Source organism: Rutilus rutilus (genome assembly GCF_951802725.1).
Source record: "Rutilus rutilus genome assembly, chromosome: 13".
Taxonomy (NCBI): domain Eukaryota; kingdom Metazoa; phylum Chordata; class Actinopteri; order Cypriniformes; family Leuciscidae; genus Rutilus; species Rutilus rutilus.
The window spans coordinates 22,652,415-22,667,835 of record NC_140218.1 but is presented as its reverse complement, the minus strand read 5'-3'; the positions used below and the strand labels follow the sequence as shown (position 1 = coordinate 22,667,835).

Genomic DNA, 15,421 nt, shown 5'->3' with positions numbered 1-15,421 from the left:
CTACTTTTCATTTGCCTTTCCAAAGAAATCTGTCCATAGCAGTTCCTTATATTTTTTGTGCATCTTTAAAAAAATGTTTTTTTTACTGTTGCAACATGCACATGAATTATTGTAACATTATGTTCTCATCTTGACTAGATCTTAATTTAGACACAAGCCCCATGACTATCTGGCGCTCTTTGTAACATGTTTTTAGTGTTTAATATTTTATTTATACATAAATTTTCTAACAGGCCTGTCACATACAAGTCATTGTGGCACAATTTTATTTGAATACAATTTTATGGAGTTGTTTGCGTGGTACCAGAAGGCAGGTAACAGAAATAGCTATGCAAATATAACAAACATGATATCTCAGAAGTGTGCGTAACAATGCCATGTTGACTTTGCTGTGGGATGAACAGCTGTCTAGCAAAAACTAGGAAGTGCCTCGATGATTTTGATGTCTTCACTTCCTTTTCTTAGCAGACAAAAACTCACGATTTAGATATTAAAAAAGATATCACAGTTTGTATTTTCATATCAGATTCTCAGCATAAATTCAGCAAAGTCCTTCACAATGTTCCAGTTATGTAATATTTCACTTGTTCCCGATCTCTCCTACTGTATCCCGACCCCTCCCGTGCATGGATCCATGTGAGGGATTAGGGATTAGGGGCAGGAGCTGGAGCTGGAGCTGGATTACACAGCTGACAGTCCAGTGCTCTCTCTTCTGATAAAGATGCTGTCACTCTCATCACGCTCTTCCACACTGATACCATCAGTCTTAAAGATCTACTGTTTCCCTGCACTGAGAAACATGTCCGCCCAACCATCTGTTGAATTATTTTCACTTGAGCTCTATATTTCTGATTTTGAAATTGTGTGATACATCAGAAACACCTTTTCACAAATGAGATTTTTTTGAAACACAATAAAGATACAAATCGTGTTGTTTGGAGTGATAACAATTATCTATTATCAACCAAAAACATGATGTCCTTGTTACTGCATGATTTTCTCCCTATTAAAAGTGTGTGTGTGTGTGGTCCTGGTAAACCCTACGTTATGATCCCCACAAAGATAGCAATATCCGAAATCCTTGTCCTTGTGGAGACATTTTTGGTCCCCATGTGGAAAACTATAAATCAAAAATGGTGTTTTGTTTTGTTGCAGAAAGATTTCTGTGATGAGTTGGTTAGGGGATAGAATATACAGTTTGTACAGTATAAAAACTAGGGATGCATGATGTATTGGCCATCATATCGGTATTGGCTGATATACGTTCATATATGTTATCACATATGTACATATGATATATATTATCGTTATTGGCCCGATAAGAACATTTTTACGATATCTTAACGATTTATCTTGTACGATAAATAATGGACTTTTTCCGTCAGCTGAGACACTTCTGATGTGCACTGTTCGCCATGATGATTTTGAAGTGCTTTAAATATGATTGGAAGTCTGTCAAAGGGGTTACATAAAATTATAATGAGAACATTGTTATTGTGTGCTTGGGACATGGCTTTCAATAGTGAGACTTTTGTTTTTGTAATCAGGCTCTCAAAAATGAGATTTAGATTTATTTGCCAATATATCGGTTATCAGCTTTTAAATATAAAGAATTATCGGTTAACGGTATCGGCCAAAATGTTCATATCGGTGCATCCCTAATAAAAACCATTATGTCTATGGAATGTCCCCAACGTGTGTGTGTGTGTTTGCCAATTGTGTGTGATGTTGCTTTTTTAATAGGGAGATCAGTTCATTGTTAACCACAAATAGTTATATGGAAACTATAAGTTAACTAACTATATTATTAACTAAAAACTAACATTTGGTCCCAAATTAGCCAGCCACTGAGTAACAGCTTAATTTAAGCAAATTCTGCAATCCTCTGACTTATAACCCTGTCATCCATTGTTTGTTTGTTTGTTTATTTATTGATTTATTTCTTCACTTGTATGTTTATTATAAAATATATCGCAACATTTTTAGTTAGACCACCTTTAGAAACATTTTTCTGAGGGTTAAACATCTCCTTTTATTGACTCTTGTGGGAAGTGTCCATAATCAGTGGCCCTTATTCATAAAGCACAAACGTGATGAAACGTTTTTTTTTTTTTTTAAACGCAAATTGTTACATTCCATTTAATGGGAAGAAATGGACAGTTTTACAAGAATGTGTATGTTTTACACAGAAATTGTTCTGCTTGTGGTGAATGAATAATGTCTAATATTTCCAGTTGATATTTTCCAGTTTATATTTAAAAAAATAAAAATAAATCTCCTCATTAGCATTTCCCAATTTCTGTGTAAAACCTGTCTTGGTGAGGCTAGTTTGTGAAGACACATGCTCCTCTAGAGTGAATGGCATTAGTTTTATTGAGATTGATAGCTGTATGTGTATGTGTACGCTTCTGGTTCTCCTCTGGACAGGTGGATGCTGTCATGCCATTTGGGTGCCTTGCTCTGCGAGATGGGCGGACATACAACAGCCTGTCAGACGTCACTGACAAATACGAGATTGGACAGGTCCTCAAGGCGTGAGTGTGCATAGATCTGCCATTATAGCCTTAAGAAAGCCAATCCATCACTTACAGACATGTGGTCTCACTAAACATTAATTAAGAATGCTTTTCTCCCAATACATAGGTGTTTATCTCAGCAGTGTAGTTCTTAATATAACCGATAAACAAACATAAAATGCATGCAATCAGTATAATTTCTCTCTACAGGAAAGAATTTTGTGAGCTGTGCCTGGTGAAGGAACGGCAGACGGACAAGGTCTATGTGTGCAAGAAATTCCTCAAGAAAGATGGCAAGAAAGTGCGGAAGGCAGCCAAGAACGAGATCATGATCTTGAAAATGTACATGGTGACTCAAAACATCAACAGATGATGTAGGGTTTTGTGAGAGTGCTGATCTGAAAGGACAAAGAGAACATTTAAAGGGATAGCTCGCCCAGAAATCAAATTCCGTCCTTGTCATTTCAAACATCAAATTCATCTTTCATCTGTGGAGCACAAAAGTAAAAATATAGCTGTATGTTTTCATTTTTGGGCGCGCTAATCCTTTAAGGATAGTGGGGTGGAGAGAAAGATGGAGAGGGTAAGAGAAGCTGAATGTATCACTCGTGGTGGGATTATTTCTGTCCTTTCTCACTCTTTTTGAAGCATTATTTTACTCTTTTTATAACGTGAGATGAAGAAACTATTCAGCTTTTTGCTGTCATGTGTCATTGTGTCATTATTCCAGGCTCAAACACCCAAACATCTTGCAGCTGATTGATGCATTCGAGACCAGGAAAGAGTTCTTCATCGTACAAGAACTGTGAGTCTGACCTTGCGTTTGCCGTGATCAGTCACGATCCCTTCCCAGTGCAATTCAGTAGGCCAAGGACACATCTCTCCGCACCAGAACATCACTCCAGAAAATCCACAAATATCCACATCTAGCCAGAGCTAAAAATCTATTAAAACCCTGTCATCTGATTGTGCATGAATGACTGTGACATGCTATTACAGCTGTTAAGATTACAGTAATGAGTGTCTATAATAGAAAATACAGTTTCTGGACATTTTGCCATTTACCATTTCTGTTTTAATCTTAAATAACCTATAGAATGATGTTAGCTTGTTGGATTGCAGTTGCATATCTGGCATTCTGCAAATAAAATATTTGAAGTGTTTGAAAAAGTTCAAATGGTAATTTTGGTGGCAATGGTGTGCCAGAGTTACCCTAAAGTAGGTGCATAATAAGTCAGATGTAGAATTACATACATAGGTTAATATTATGTTTACTTTGGGGTATTTTGTTGAAATCACAGCATTTTTAACAGTCTGAGAACATATTCTGAGATTTTACAGTGTCACATTTGTGCATTACTGTACGTATTGGCAAAATATTCAGATCCGGATTGAAATTTATGACGTTTAGTTTTTAATTTGATTTAAAATGTAAAATAAAACTGCACATTTTCTTAATGATTTAGCAAATTTGGGCAGGCCTTCATGTAATGGTTCATCAAAATCCTTCTAATATAGTGATATTTCACTATGTTTTACAATTCTCTAATCGTTTTATATACTGAAATAATCCTATAGTTGCCAAAAGTGATGTCCAGAGGGGATTTTTTTTTAATGACCCTACAAGTTTGATTAAACCAACAAAATATGAGGATATATAATAATTTAAATATAAATATAACTATTTAAATATGAGGGAAGAACAAAACTAACTTAATTAAGGTATTTATCTGACAAAATTATTTGGCAAAAAATGGTCAAACTACAGCTACAGGTTTTATTTGTATGCAAAAAATGATTATAAAAACAAAACGCTCACAGAAAAAAGTATACTGACTATAACATAGTTATTAATATTTCATTGGTACTCTCTTGTGTGTTCATAATTTCTTTGTATGACAACCTGGCCAAAAATGTTGTCCGCACATTTTGGCATGTTTCATTGCGATGATTTCATTTTATCACAAATAAAACAATTTACTTGAAGCACAACTATGCAATAGTCAAATAATATTAAGGGTAAAGAAGTAAATTTTCCTAGAGGGGACATCACTTTTGGCCACTACTATATATGTCAAATATATATATATATATTTGAATATTCCAAATATATGCGTGTCAAACCATTACAGGGCTGTTGTTTGCAGTACCTTGTTTCCAGCTGTCAGTCCACCTATCAGCTCAAGGTCCCAGTTAGTCAAAGGCCCTGGAGCACTGGTCCTATTGCCCTAGGGCATATACTCCATCCCTGACCAACCTTACTACCAATTAAATAGAGTTTAAATTAGAATTACACACCACACACACACATATCCAGATCTCCCTGCTTTTATCTTATTTTTTTGACTGTGTGTTCATCACAGGGCCACAGGTGGAGATGTGTTTGATTGGATCTTAGACCAGGGGAACTACACAGAGAGAGATGCCTCCAATGTGATCCGTCAGGTCTTAGAAGCAGTGGCGTACCTTCACTCCCTCAACATCGTCCACAGGAACTTAAAGGTTGGCATGCAGTCATAATTTGATCATTTGTATTAATGGAAAGTCCATATATAGAATAGAATAAGGGAGTGCAAACCCATATGCACCATAAGCCGGTTTAATATCTGAACATGCGACTCAAAGGCTGTAACTTTAAACGTGTTAATGTGCATGTGTGTGCTGGGGATGTTTCTATTTGTGGAGTATTAAATGATAATCTTCAGTTATATTAATCAAATGCCTAGTCCTCTTTGACTCATAACACTGTACAACTGTAATATTGCAGGTGCTCCCTGTGGGTGTCATTAATGTTCAAAACAAATATGAAAGGAATAAACAGCATTGCCAGCTCCTGTGGTTCTAATGCTTCATCCTAAAGTCATTAAGGTTATGATGCTGTTAGTCATGAGACAACATGTGTTTATAGTGCCCTCTAGTGCACGGCAGCAACACGCTGTGCAGGATATTAGCATCAGGCATTCTCTATGCATCTCATTTGCTCTTGTCCGTAATGCATAATTCTGTGTTGCCTCCTGGGAGTTTTTAGATATAACTTTGATGCATTTCCTTTTAGGGTTTGTGCTTGAAATATCACAGACTGAGATTCATATAATATAAAGAGTAGGTCAGCTGTGGGTTTTCAGATTTATCTTTTAAAGACAGAACTCATTGTTCACATTGAGAGCGGGTGAAGGGTGTGTCCTGTCTGGTCTCTACCGGCCAGATGAAAGACGAATATCAACATCATTTGGGACGCAGCAACCTTTTATTCAATCATACTTGGGCCTAATGCCATCTCTTTCCTCCTATCAGTGGCCTACTTATATATTAAACTATTGATTTTTTTTACCCTCTGCCTGTTCTGTCATTTCAGCTGGAGAACTTGATGTATTATAGAGAGAGTAATCACAACAAAGTAGTGTTGCGGGATTTCTACCTGTCCAGGTTTGAGAACGGCTCAATCACTGAACCCTGCGGGACACCTGAGTACCTGGGTATTTATTCGTCACCATGATCTTTATTTTTCTTTAACTTTGAGTATGCGAAGCAGTAATCTTCACATTTGTTTGTCATATTTCCTGTCAGCTCCTGAAGTGGTTGCACGTCATCGCTATGGAAGACCAGTCGATTGTTGGGCGGTGGGGGTCATTATGTACATACTGTAAGTTGGTGTTGGTTACACTACACTCTCAGAAAATAAAGTACATAATTGTACCTTTAGGGGTACAATGGCTTGTCACTGGGGCTGTACCCTCAAGGGTACAATATTGTACCTTAACCTTTAAAAGAAACGGTACATACAGTATATGTACCTTTTAATGCTTTTTGACCCTCAAAAAGGTACATATATGTACCTTGAGGTCCAATAATAAGCCCTATGGGGTACGTTAGTGTAGATTGTACCTTGGGGGACAGAAATGGACTCCTACTGTACCCCTATTTCTGACAGTGTATGTTAAGATTCAATTGGTCTGTCAGGGATTCTTTATGTGTTTGGTTTTTTAAAAAAAAAACAGGGGGCTGGAGTCAGAAATCATGAGATTATTTAAAATATTTTGTTAAATTTTTAATTCCAATTTATTTGTATAGTGTTTACAGTCTACCCCACATTGTTCCAAAAATGTATTATTTACAGTAGTGGCAAAAAGTGATGTCAGGAGGGGATATTTCTTTTTAATGACCCTACAAGTTCAAAAGCCATCAAAATATTTTATATTTTTTTTAATGTTTTAAATATGAGGGAAGAACAAAACACTGAACTTGGTTAAGGTATTTATCTGACAAAATTATTTGGCAAAAAGGGGCAAACTACAGCTACTGTCAGAAGAAACAGAGGATCCAAGTGCAAAGGCAAGTTCTTTCAATAGTCTTTAATGAAGAATTAACATAGACAGTCTGTCATGCGACGATACAGAACTGGAATAAACTCAAAGTAAGTGTACTTTACAGAAGGTCAGCAAAAAGCGAAAGACTCCTGCCTTGGTAATAGTTTGCGCAGCTGGTAATTCACGTGGCAGTAACACAGTCCTTGTAAGTGGCTACAAAGCCGCAGAGAGAAGACTGTAGAAGGCCACCAGCAGCAGGATGACAGGGCAGAGAAAGCACACAAGACGAGCACAACTCCTCTAGACTAGACAAGATAATAAAAGGTAAATCTTCATGGAGATAACATATCACACAGGCATGACTCACGTACACAAGAAATAATCCAACAAAGAACAAGGGGAACAAATGAAGTAGAGAGAGAGTGATGAGACTAAAGTGAGAACAGGTGTCACAGAGAGGCAGGGAACGCTAATTGCAACGATGAACAGGTGGGAAAATAGACAGGCAGGACCAGAGAGAGAGAGAACAAACCCAGCTCATGACAGCTACAGGTTTTATTTTACTGTGCAAAAAAAAAGCTCACAGGAAAAAGCATACTGTAATGAGTGCACAGCTGAACATAACAAGTGTCCGTGACAACAAATGAATAATGTAAACTAAAATTATGTCCGCACAATTTAATAAAAAATATATATATATAACACAGTATTAATGGGGTTTTATAAATAAGAATATATATCTTCCCTTATATTTTAGGAAGGGGGTCCCTCGCAATCATATTTAGACGGTTCTTTGGCACCAAAAAATTTGAAATTGAAACCCCTGATTTAAACACTTAACACTAATTTTACAGCACTTTTATACCTTAATTCATACTCATGATCTTGTACCAAGGAACATGTAGTACAACACAGCAGAACATAATACAAATTGTACAAATCTCATTTGTAGGTTGTCTGGAAACCCTCCCTTCTTTGATGAAACTGAGGAGGAGAACACCGACATGCACAACCGGATCATCTTCTGCCGCATTGTTGGTGGAGAATTTGAATTTGATTCACCGTACTGGGATGACATTTCCCCTGCTGGTACTAAGATCAGGAACTGAGAAGCTCCTGATCCAAACTAGTAATATTTCAAATGTTTATTTTATTTTATTTTTGATGCTTTACCCCTCAGTCTCTTTCTTCCATGTCATGAAGCAAAAGAGCTGGTCTGCAGACTTATGGATGTTGACCAAATGCTGAGAATTACTGCACAAGATGCACTTTCGCATGCATGGTAAGTCTACACTCAAATAGTTGATTTATTTCAGAGACAACACCTTTACTTATTTTTATTTATTTATTTGAAAACTAGGATCGCTGGAAACGGGGCTTCGGAAAAGAATCTTAAGGCAGGAGTCTGTGCTCAGTTTGAGAAAAACTTTGCAAAGGCAAAGTGGAGGGTAAGAGGAATTGCATTACTCCCTTTTCTAGCAAACAGCACAATAAATAATCAGATAATGGATAAGGACAGTATCTGTAAATATGATAATGGCAAATTAAGCTGTTGTTTAATAAAGGTTCTGATGGTTATTATTTTAATGTTTGCTTTTTCCTTGCATGTGATACCCAGGAGTTGAAGGTACTGTTGATATTTGCGGGGCAGCCTAGAGGCAGAGATTCTTTTCTCTGTATAACAATCTTTGACTTGGACACTCATATTTCCTCTAGCATCATACCTAGTGTACGATAATACATGGCTGCAGTGTCTCATGGCCTGGCCTGATTCTTCAAGCTACGATCATTCAGGAAATATGTAGTTCAAGTCGGATTGTTGGAAAGACTCTCGCTGTACTTAAGCCTCCCTGTATCTGCACACCAGTAACTAACAAATTTATCACTGCCCAGCTGGTCCCATGTGCATTCAGTCATATGCCGTCTGGCTTTTACTCACAGTGTCCTCAATATTCCAGTTTGAATTCCAGTTAGCCCTTCATTCACTCAGACAAATCTCCAGATTGACTATTCATCGTATTGTATGTGTATGAAAAGTTGTCCCTGTGTTTGTGTGTGCCAGAAAGGACCAAAGTGGTTCTTATGAAAAGAGAGAAAGAGAGAGTGGTTTGTCCTTTGAGAAAGTGCTTTGTCCTCAGATGACTTACTGTAGCCCTGATTCATTTATTCACGTCATGCTTTTGCCAATGACACATACATATCAAATTGTGGGGGGTCATCCTGTATGTGTGCTAGGGATGGGGACGAGCAGCAGAGCATTCGAAAGACAGCAATTATCGAGAATGAGAATATTTGCGGTACTTTACTTTTTTAATATATATAAATAGCTGAAAAATAGGGATGCATCGATATAAAAATTCTGGCTCAATACTGATAAGCTGATAATTATGCAATGGTTGGAAACAGATAAATGACCGATATTAAAATTCTGTACTATTTTTTCTAAATAAATGTAAAATAAAACACACACAAAAAACATCTTAAATGCTACAAGTAAATTTTAGGCATCGGAACATGAAAAAAGAATATTCATTTTAAGATTTGCTAAATATTACATTTAACAGTGTTATTAAATTAAAGGTGGTTTTAAAGATTAACTTTAAGTGAGCTTTAGATGATGGCAAAGGTAATCTAAACGTAAAAATTGACAAAATGAGCATGTACAGTTAAATATCCAATATCACCTGATACCAATAAATATCGGCAAATAATCAATAAGGTACAGTAATATTCTGTGCATCCCTACTTAAAACATTTCACTCAGATCAACAGCCAGTTACAACTAATTTCATTGTTTGGTTCAGACATAATTTATCTTGCAGTTATTGTGTAACTCACATTCGAAAAACAGCTAGAACCGAACATATCAGAACAGGGATTTGAAAAGTTGAACTATTACACTTAGCTACGTTCACACTACACGCGACCAAGCGACGCGATACCATTCATTTTCAATGAGGAGCGGGCGACTTCCAGTGACACGCGCAGTCGCGACCGTTGGCAACTGGATGGGGCGTGTCTGGCGACGCGACAAAGTTGAGAAATGTTTAACTTTATGCAAATGAAGAGCGACTTTCGGGAGCGACAACCAATAGGAGTGAAGTCAGTGGAGCACACGTGATCCGTCACTCTTCAATGCTGCGTCAGACTGAGGCAAGATGAATGAGAAGTTTATTTTAGCAGTCCGAAACTGTCCAATAATGTATGATATGTCTCCGTGTACATACAGTGGTACTCGCCGTGCTGACTCCGAGCCTGAATGGTTTCGTGAACTCAGAAAGACCAGTATTTGCCCATTTGCTGCAGTTAAATAGCCGCGATAGCACAGGGCACTCGCTGTTTCTCATTCATCTTTAATATTATGCATTTAATATACTGATTCCATTTATATTTAGACTTTTCCTTCCAAAATGTTAGCTTGTAGAGGCAAGAAAACAGATTTGTTGTCTACAACATGGAGTAACATCCGTGAATGTCACTCACAAACATTACTAGGCAACCAGTAGTGGGAACGCCCACTAACGACCTCACCGCCAGCCACTGGCGACATGCAGCGACAAAGTCGCTTGTAGTGTGAACGGGGCTTAACTCTTAAAAATTGTTTCGATATGCTGAAAAAGCGATATAATGTGACGCCTCCCTCTGACACAACAAAATTACTAAAACGCCCATCTCGAATGTGTACGTCTCATGAAAGCGATAGAGAGGGAAACCTGCTACCACCGATTGCCACACTTTTAACTATGCATTTCACCTCCATAGCAAAGAAGACCTTACATTACTTGATAATTCACCGGGTTCTAAGTGTTGGGTGTTTTTCATTTCACTTTCAGAAAGCGATTCGTGTCACCACATTCATGCAGCGCCTCCGAGCCTCCGAAGCTGGATCGTCTGATAGTGCAGTAGAAGCCCATGGCGAAGGGGTCAAAGCAGATGGATTAGATGGTAAGGGGACACAAAAAGACTCAGGTGGCGTTTCTACTGTGAGCATGTCCCATGAGGTGTCCGTCGAAAGCAGACCCGTGAAGAGTCAAGAAGAAGACGAAGCAGGACACAAAAAAGTAGAAGAGAAAGAAGCAGAGACCCTTGCCCAATCAAACAGCTCTTTAAAAGTACAAGCAGAGGAGCCGAATAAGATAGAGACTAACGAAAGCACTTCTGAAAGGGAGGACAAATCATCAACGGGAGCGAGCCAGAAAGCAGCACCCATCCAGCCAATCAAGACCTCTGACAGCCAAGAGAACCACATCCCCACAGAGCCAGAGGCCACAACTGTTGGCAATGTTGAGAAGAAATCACCTCTCCCTGATACTCCAAATCGACGCAAGATGGCTGCAAATCTCTCAATGGATCATAGCTCATGTTCGTATGCCAAGACCGGTACCTTGTCAGTGGAAAAGGAAACACCTCTTCAATCAGAAGACAAGAAAGACACGGCCCATGATATGGCCGCAAGCAGCTGGTGTCAAACACAGCTCCCAGAAGCAGTTGCAGAGAAGCCAGCAGAGGTTGGGGCCACTTGCGAGGTCAGCCCCAATAGCAGAGAGTTGAAGAAAGGACGACCGGACAAGGGGAGCCAATCGGCGAAAAACATCCAGTGTACGTATGCGGGATTGGGATCTTCAAGTCTCGGCCATGATAAAACGGTATTTGAGCAGGAGCTGCAGGAGATGGTCCATGGTGCATCAGGGTACGGGAGCCCATACTGTCCAACCTACTCTGTCGGACAGTACAGTGGTCTTGAACCAGGAAGTGGAGCCAGCGCGGACTGGCAAATGGATTGTGTAATCGAACAAATTGAGAAGCAAATGGCTGCCGTGCTAGAGAAGATCGAGGGGGATATGCCTTCTTTGCTGGAGCAGATCAGCGATCATCCTGAGACCCTTCCGAGAGCAAAAAGCGCCAGCTCTTCCCCATCACCCAGACCTCGCTCGTACCATCATTCGACCCCGCCACCCCTTCCCACCACACCTCGCCCAGCAATGCCTTCTCTACCACACCTGACCATCCCGCCTCCCTCGTACCCGCCACCTTCCCCACCCAGTCACGTCCAGGGTCACAGCCATCCAACTGGTGACGAGGGTAACAGCGATGGCCAGAAGTCTACAAAGCGGTCTGGCCGATCACCAAGGGGAAGTGTGTCAGGAAAAGGCTTGTAAATATGCTAAGAGGATGTGAAGGCTCAAGAATGAAGTAGGTGCACCATGTAACAATAAAATCTTTGGGAAATGGATTATGGATCCATGAGTACAGCATACCTTTTGGGGCTGTACAGTGATATTTGGGGCTTAAACGCCAAGAGCCTTGTTAATGATTGTATGTGATGGATAAGAAGCTTTTTTAATGTGTGAAGAGGAGAGTAACTGAGCATTTTGTATTATTAGAGGAAACAGTTAAGGTAATCCCACTTGTAAATTGTTATGCTCTACACTACCAGATCATAGCAAGCACTAATATGTTTCCTAAATAACAATTTCATAATTGTAATGTAGAATCTGTGGAGAGTTTGGATACAAAAGTTTATATAACTTTAGAAGAAAAAAAAACACCTTTAATGAAACTTGTTCCCTTAAAACAAGTTGGCATCCTGCTCTGTTTTGGAGAACCGCTGTGCATTTGCTCTTCACCAGGTACTGACTTTGGAGGGTGTTATGATTTTTGTCACTTCATCCATCTTGGATTTTTGCTCTGAGATAGGAAAGTTGAAGCAGTGCATCTGTGTCCTCTCATCAATCATTTACCTTCTGTAATGTTTCCAATAAGACTAGTTCATTTATCATTCTTATTGTATATTCTCACATTGTACAGTAGTTTCTATAAGTCTCTGCCAAACATGACAGTCTTTCATTGATTGAGAATGATAATGCTCAGAGTGCGATAATTGATCATAACTTTGAGACTACTTTACAGCTATATTCTCTTTCCTGGCCCCCTTTGTTTCTGTTGTATATGTCCATATACATGTTTGTTTAATTCTCATTATCTCACTCTCTTTTCTCAATTTATGATGCATACTAGTATATCTTTACATTGTATAATACTTTTGCTAATATATCTTAAAGTAAGCTCTAATGTCTATATGTAAAGTCCTTGCAAATGTGAATTGTAACTGTGGCTTCCACCTCCTCAAATATTATATAGTTTTTGGTGATGTGAATATTCTTCCAAGTTATTTTTTGCACTCTCTACACAAATATTTCAATAAAATTCAGATCAAACCATCTTGTTTTATAGGCTTTTCTTTTGACATGACATCTTGGATTGGTAAAAAAAAAAAAAAAAAAAAAACAGTTGTTACATTACTAGTCTAGCATCATAGTAAATATTACAATTCCATAATGACTTTGCATCAAGTATGCTAAAATTACTTAAAATAAATTGTGAAAGGGCTAACAGATAATTGCCATTTATCACGTTTTTTACCCTAAGTATATAGATGTTGCTAGTTCAGCAAGGATATTCCAGTCTAAACTGAAGTATTTGATGATATTCAATTCAACTTTATTTCCAGACTCAGGGTCCATTAGAGAAGAAACCACAATAGTCAATACAAAATACAATACAAAACAGTTAAAAAGACAATTATACCAATATTTTCTCATAGGTGACTGGGATTGCACCACACTATTGTTAGGGACAACACCATAATAGCATTCTGTGAATCATCCAGCTGACAAATAAATGTATACATCAAATTTTAGCCAGAAACTCATTAAAGCCAAAAAATATTTTACTCTTGCCTTACAAAATAGATAATTTACACTGCTCCACCTTAGTTTTTTTTTAAGTTTTTTTTTCATTGTCATTGTAGGTAAGCTTACATAGGTTTCACTTTTTTTAAACTTAACCCACAAAGATGAATTCATATAGACATTGAAAAGGGCTGGTGAGAGTAGACCCGACAACTTATTCTTAATTCTGCGAGACCGCACGAGTCCCTCCCACTCTCCGACATCCCTTGTCACAGCCACCACAGAGAAGATGAGCAGCATTCACGACACCGGTCCTACCTTCATTGGTGACAGCCAGGTAACAATCATGTTTCCCCTAAGATTTGGCACTGTTTGTCACCGCTGTGAAATTAAACCACTATTTAAACATCTCAATACACCCAGCCTAACTCTGTGAGGTTAACAACAAGCGAGCTAGTCTGGCGTTGACGTAAAATAGCGTTGTATAAGATTCAGAATATGAATTGCCCTTGTATGAGTTCTTGTATTTTGTGTTTATAAGTGATATTCATTTTACAACAGTTCAAGAAACAAGTTGATTATATGAATTGACAGTTTTTAGACACAGCACAACATTGTCAACTTTTACTGTTTTTGCTCAATTTGTCCAACGAAAATAGTTCAGAAAAGTTGCGTCTCCCAGCAACACACAGCTGTGTTTCATTATTGAATAATTCACAATTTTTGAATAAATTGGTTATGTCAATGATTCAATGACCCATTCACAAAGGTTGAATGATTCACTTATTACGACTTGCCGCCACCTACTGGTGGGTTTAGTTTCAAAATATTAGCTATCATTTCATTGTTCCCATTTCAGATTTCTATATTCAAAATGTTATATTTAGAACATTAATCTCATAACATTATTTAGGCAATTGCAGTGTATATGGATTTTGTTGATACTGATTTCATTCATGTCGGCTACTGATTTCCCAGTGTAGTGTTAATAGTGTAATTCATTAAAAAATTATTAACAATATAACTTTATCTTTTGTAAATAATTAAGAGTGGAGCCATTTTTTCTCTTGCACTGCCCTTGGTCTATAGTTTCCAAACTTCCCGCTTTGCTAGCTTTATCCTTGATAACAGACAACAAGGCTACCGACAACAGACGCTGTCATGAAGAACCGTCCGCAATCCTAGGGCTCCCAAACTTGAGGTGTTGTTCAGTCGTAATTTGATCTAAGCCACCAGCCTTCCTATCTGTGAGCTGAATTATTGCTTGATAAACTTCATTAGTTGTAATGCTCCATATCAGCACAGAAGACCATTACCACTTTATAAGGCTCATTCATTACACAGTTAAAAAAGCCAGAATAAGGTTGTCGCCACAGTTTAACCAAATCTCGGCTCCAGAAACACCCTCTATAGCATGGTAAGGTCACATTGCTCCTATTTAGTGCTCTTATATCTTTCCAGATATAATTTACATTATAACAACGCTGGTTTTCTGCCATTGAGTCTGCTCTCATCAATTGTAAATCAGATGTAGATGCCACATAATGAATTTCCACTGATTGTTGGGTAGAAGCACCAGCATAAATAGTGGTAAAGCCATGAGGCTGATGTGTGCCAGGCTTTATTTATAAGTTATCCATAAGAGCAACTGACTGGAAAACATGTTGATTTAACAAATTAAAAGTGTTTGTTATGTTTTCACTTTTCTACAAGTTTTTTTCTACAGTCCATCTGACAGTCACAAATTCACCTTTGTCTTAGCACTTGGTCACTTGTCAATACAACAATTGTGTTACAACAGTGTTACAACAAAAGCCTCTTTAATGCACTCTGCTACAGATGCATTTAGCTACTTTTTACTACAATACAATGTCTTCTTACCTCAGGAATACCCATTACTTAGAAC

General features: G+C 38.1%; 1 protein-coding gene across 2 annotated transcripts in view; it reads left to right on the top strand.

Annotated features, from left to right (window-relative positions):
* Positions 1-13,044, top strand: part of camkvl (CaM kinase-like vesicle-associated, like) — a 45,061-nt gene extending 32,017 nt beyond the window's left edge. For both annotated transcript variants that reach the window (XM_084427851.1, XM_084427852.1), the window contains 10 exons: positions 2,428-2,534; positions 2,727-2,858; positions 3,247-3,321; positions 4,880-5,018; positions 5,872-5,992; positions 6,084-6,159; positions 7,776-7,912; positions 8,027-8,105; positions 8,184-8,271; positions 10,657-13,044. In XM_084427851.1, coding sequence (XP_084283977.1) covers positions 2,428-2,534; positions 2,727-2,858; positions 3,247-3,321; positions 4,880-5,018; positions 5,872-5,992; positions 6,084-6,159; positions 7,776-7,912; positions 8,027-8,105; positions 8,184-8,271; positions 10,657-11,982 — 2,280 coding nt within the window. In that variant the 3' untranslated portion in view covers positions 11,983-13,044. The remainder of the gene's footprint in view (positions 1-2,427; positions 2,535-2,726; positions 2,859-3,246; positions 3,322-4,879; positions 5,019-5,871; positions 5,993-6,083; positions 6,160-7,775; positions 7,913-8,026; positions 8,106-8,183; positions 8,272-10,656) is intronic.
* Positions 13,045-15,421: the final 2,377 nt, after the last annotated feature.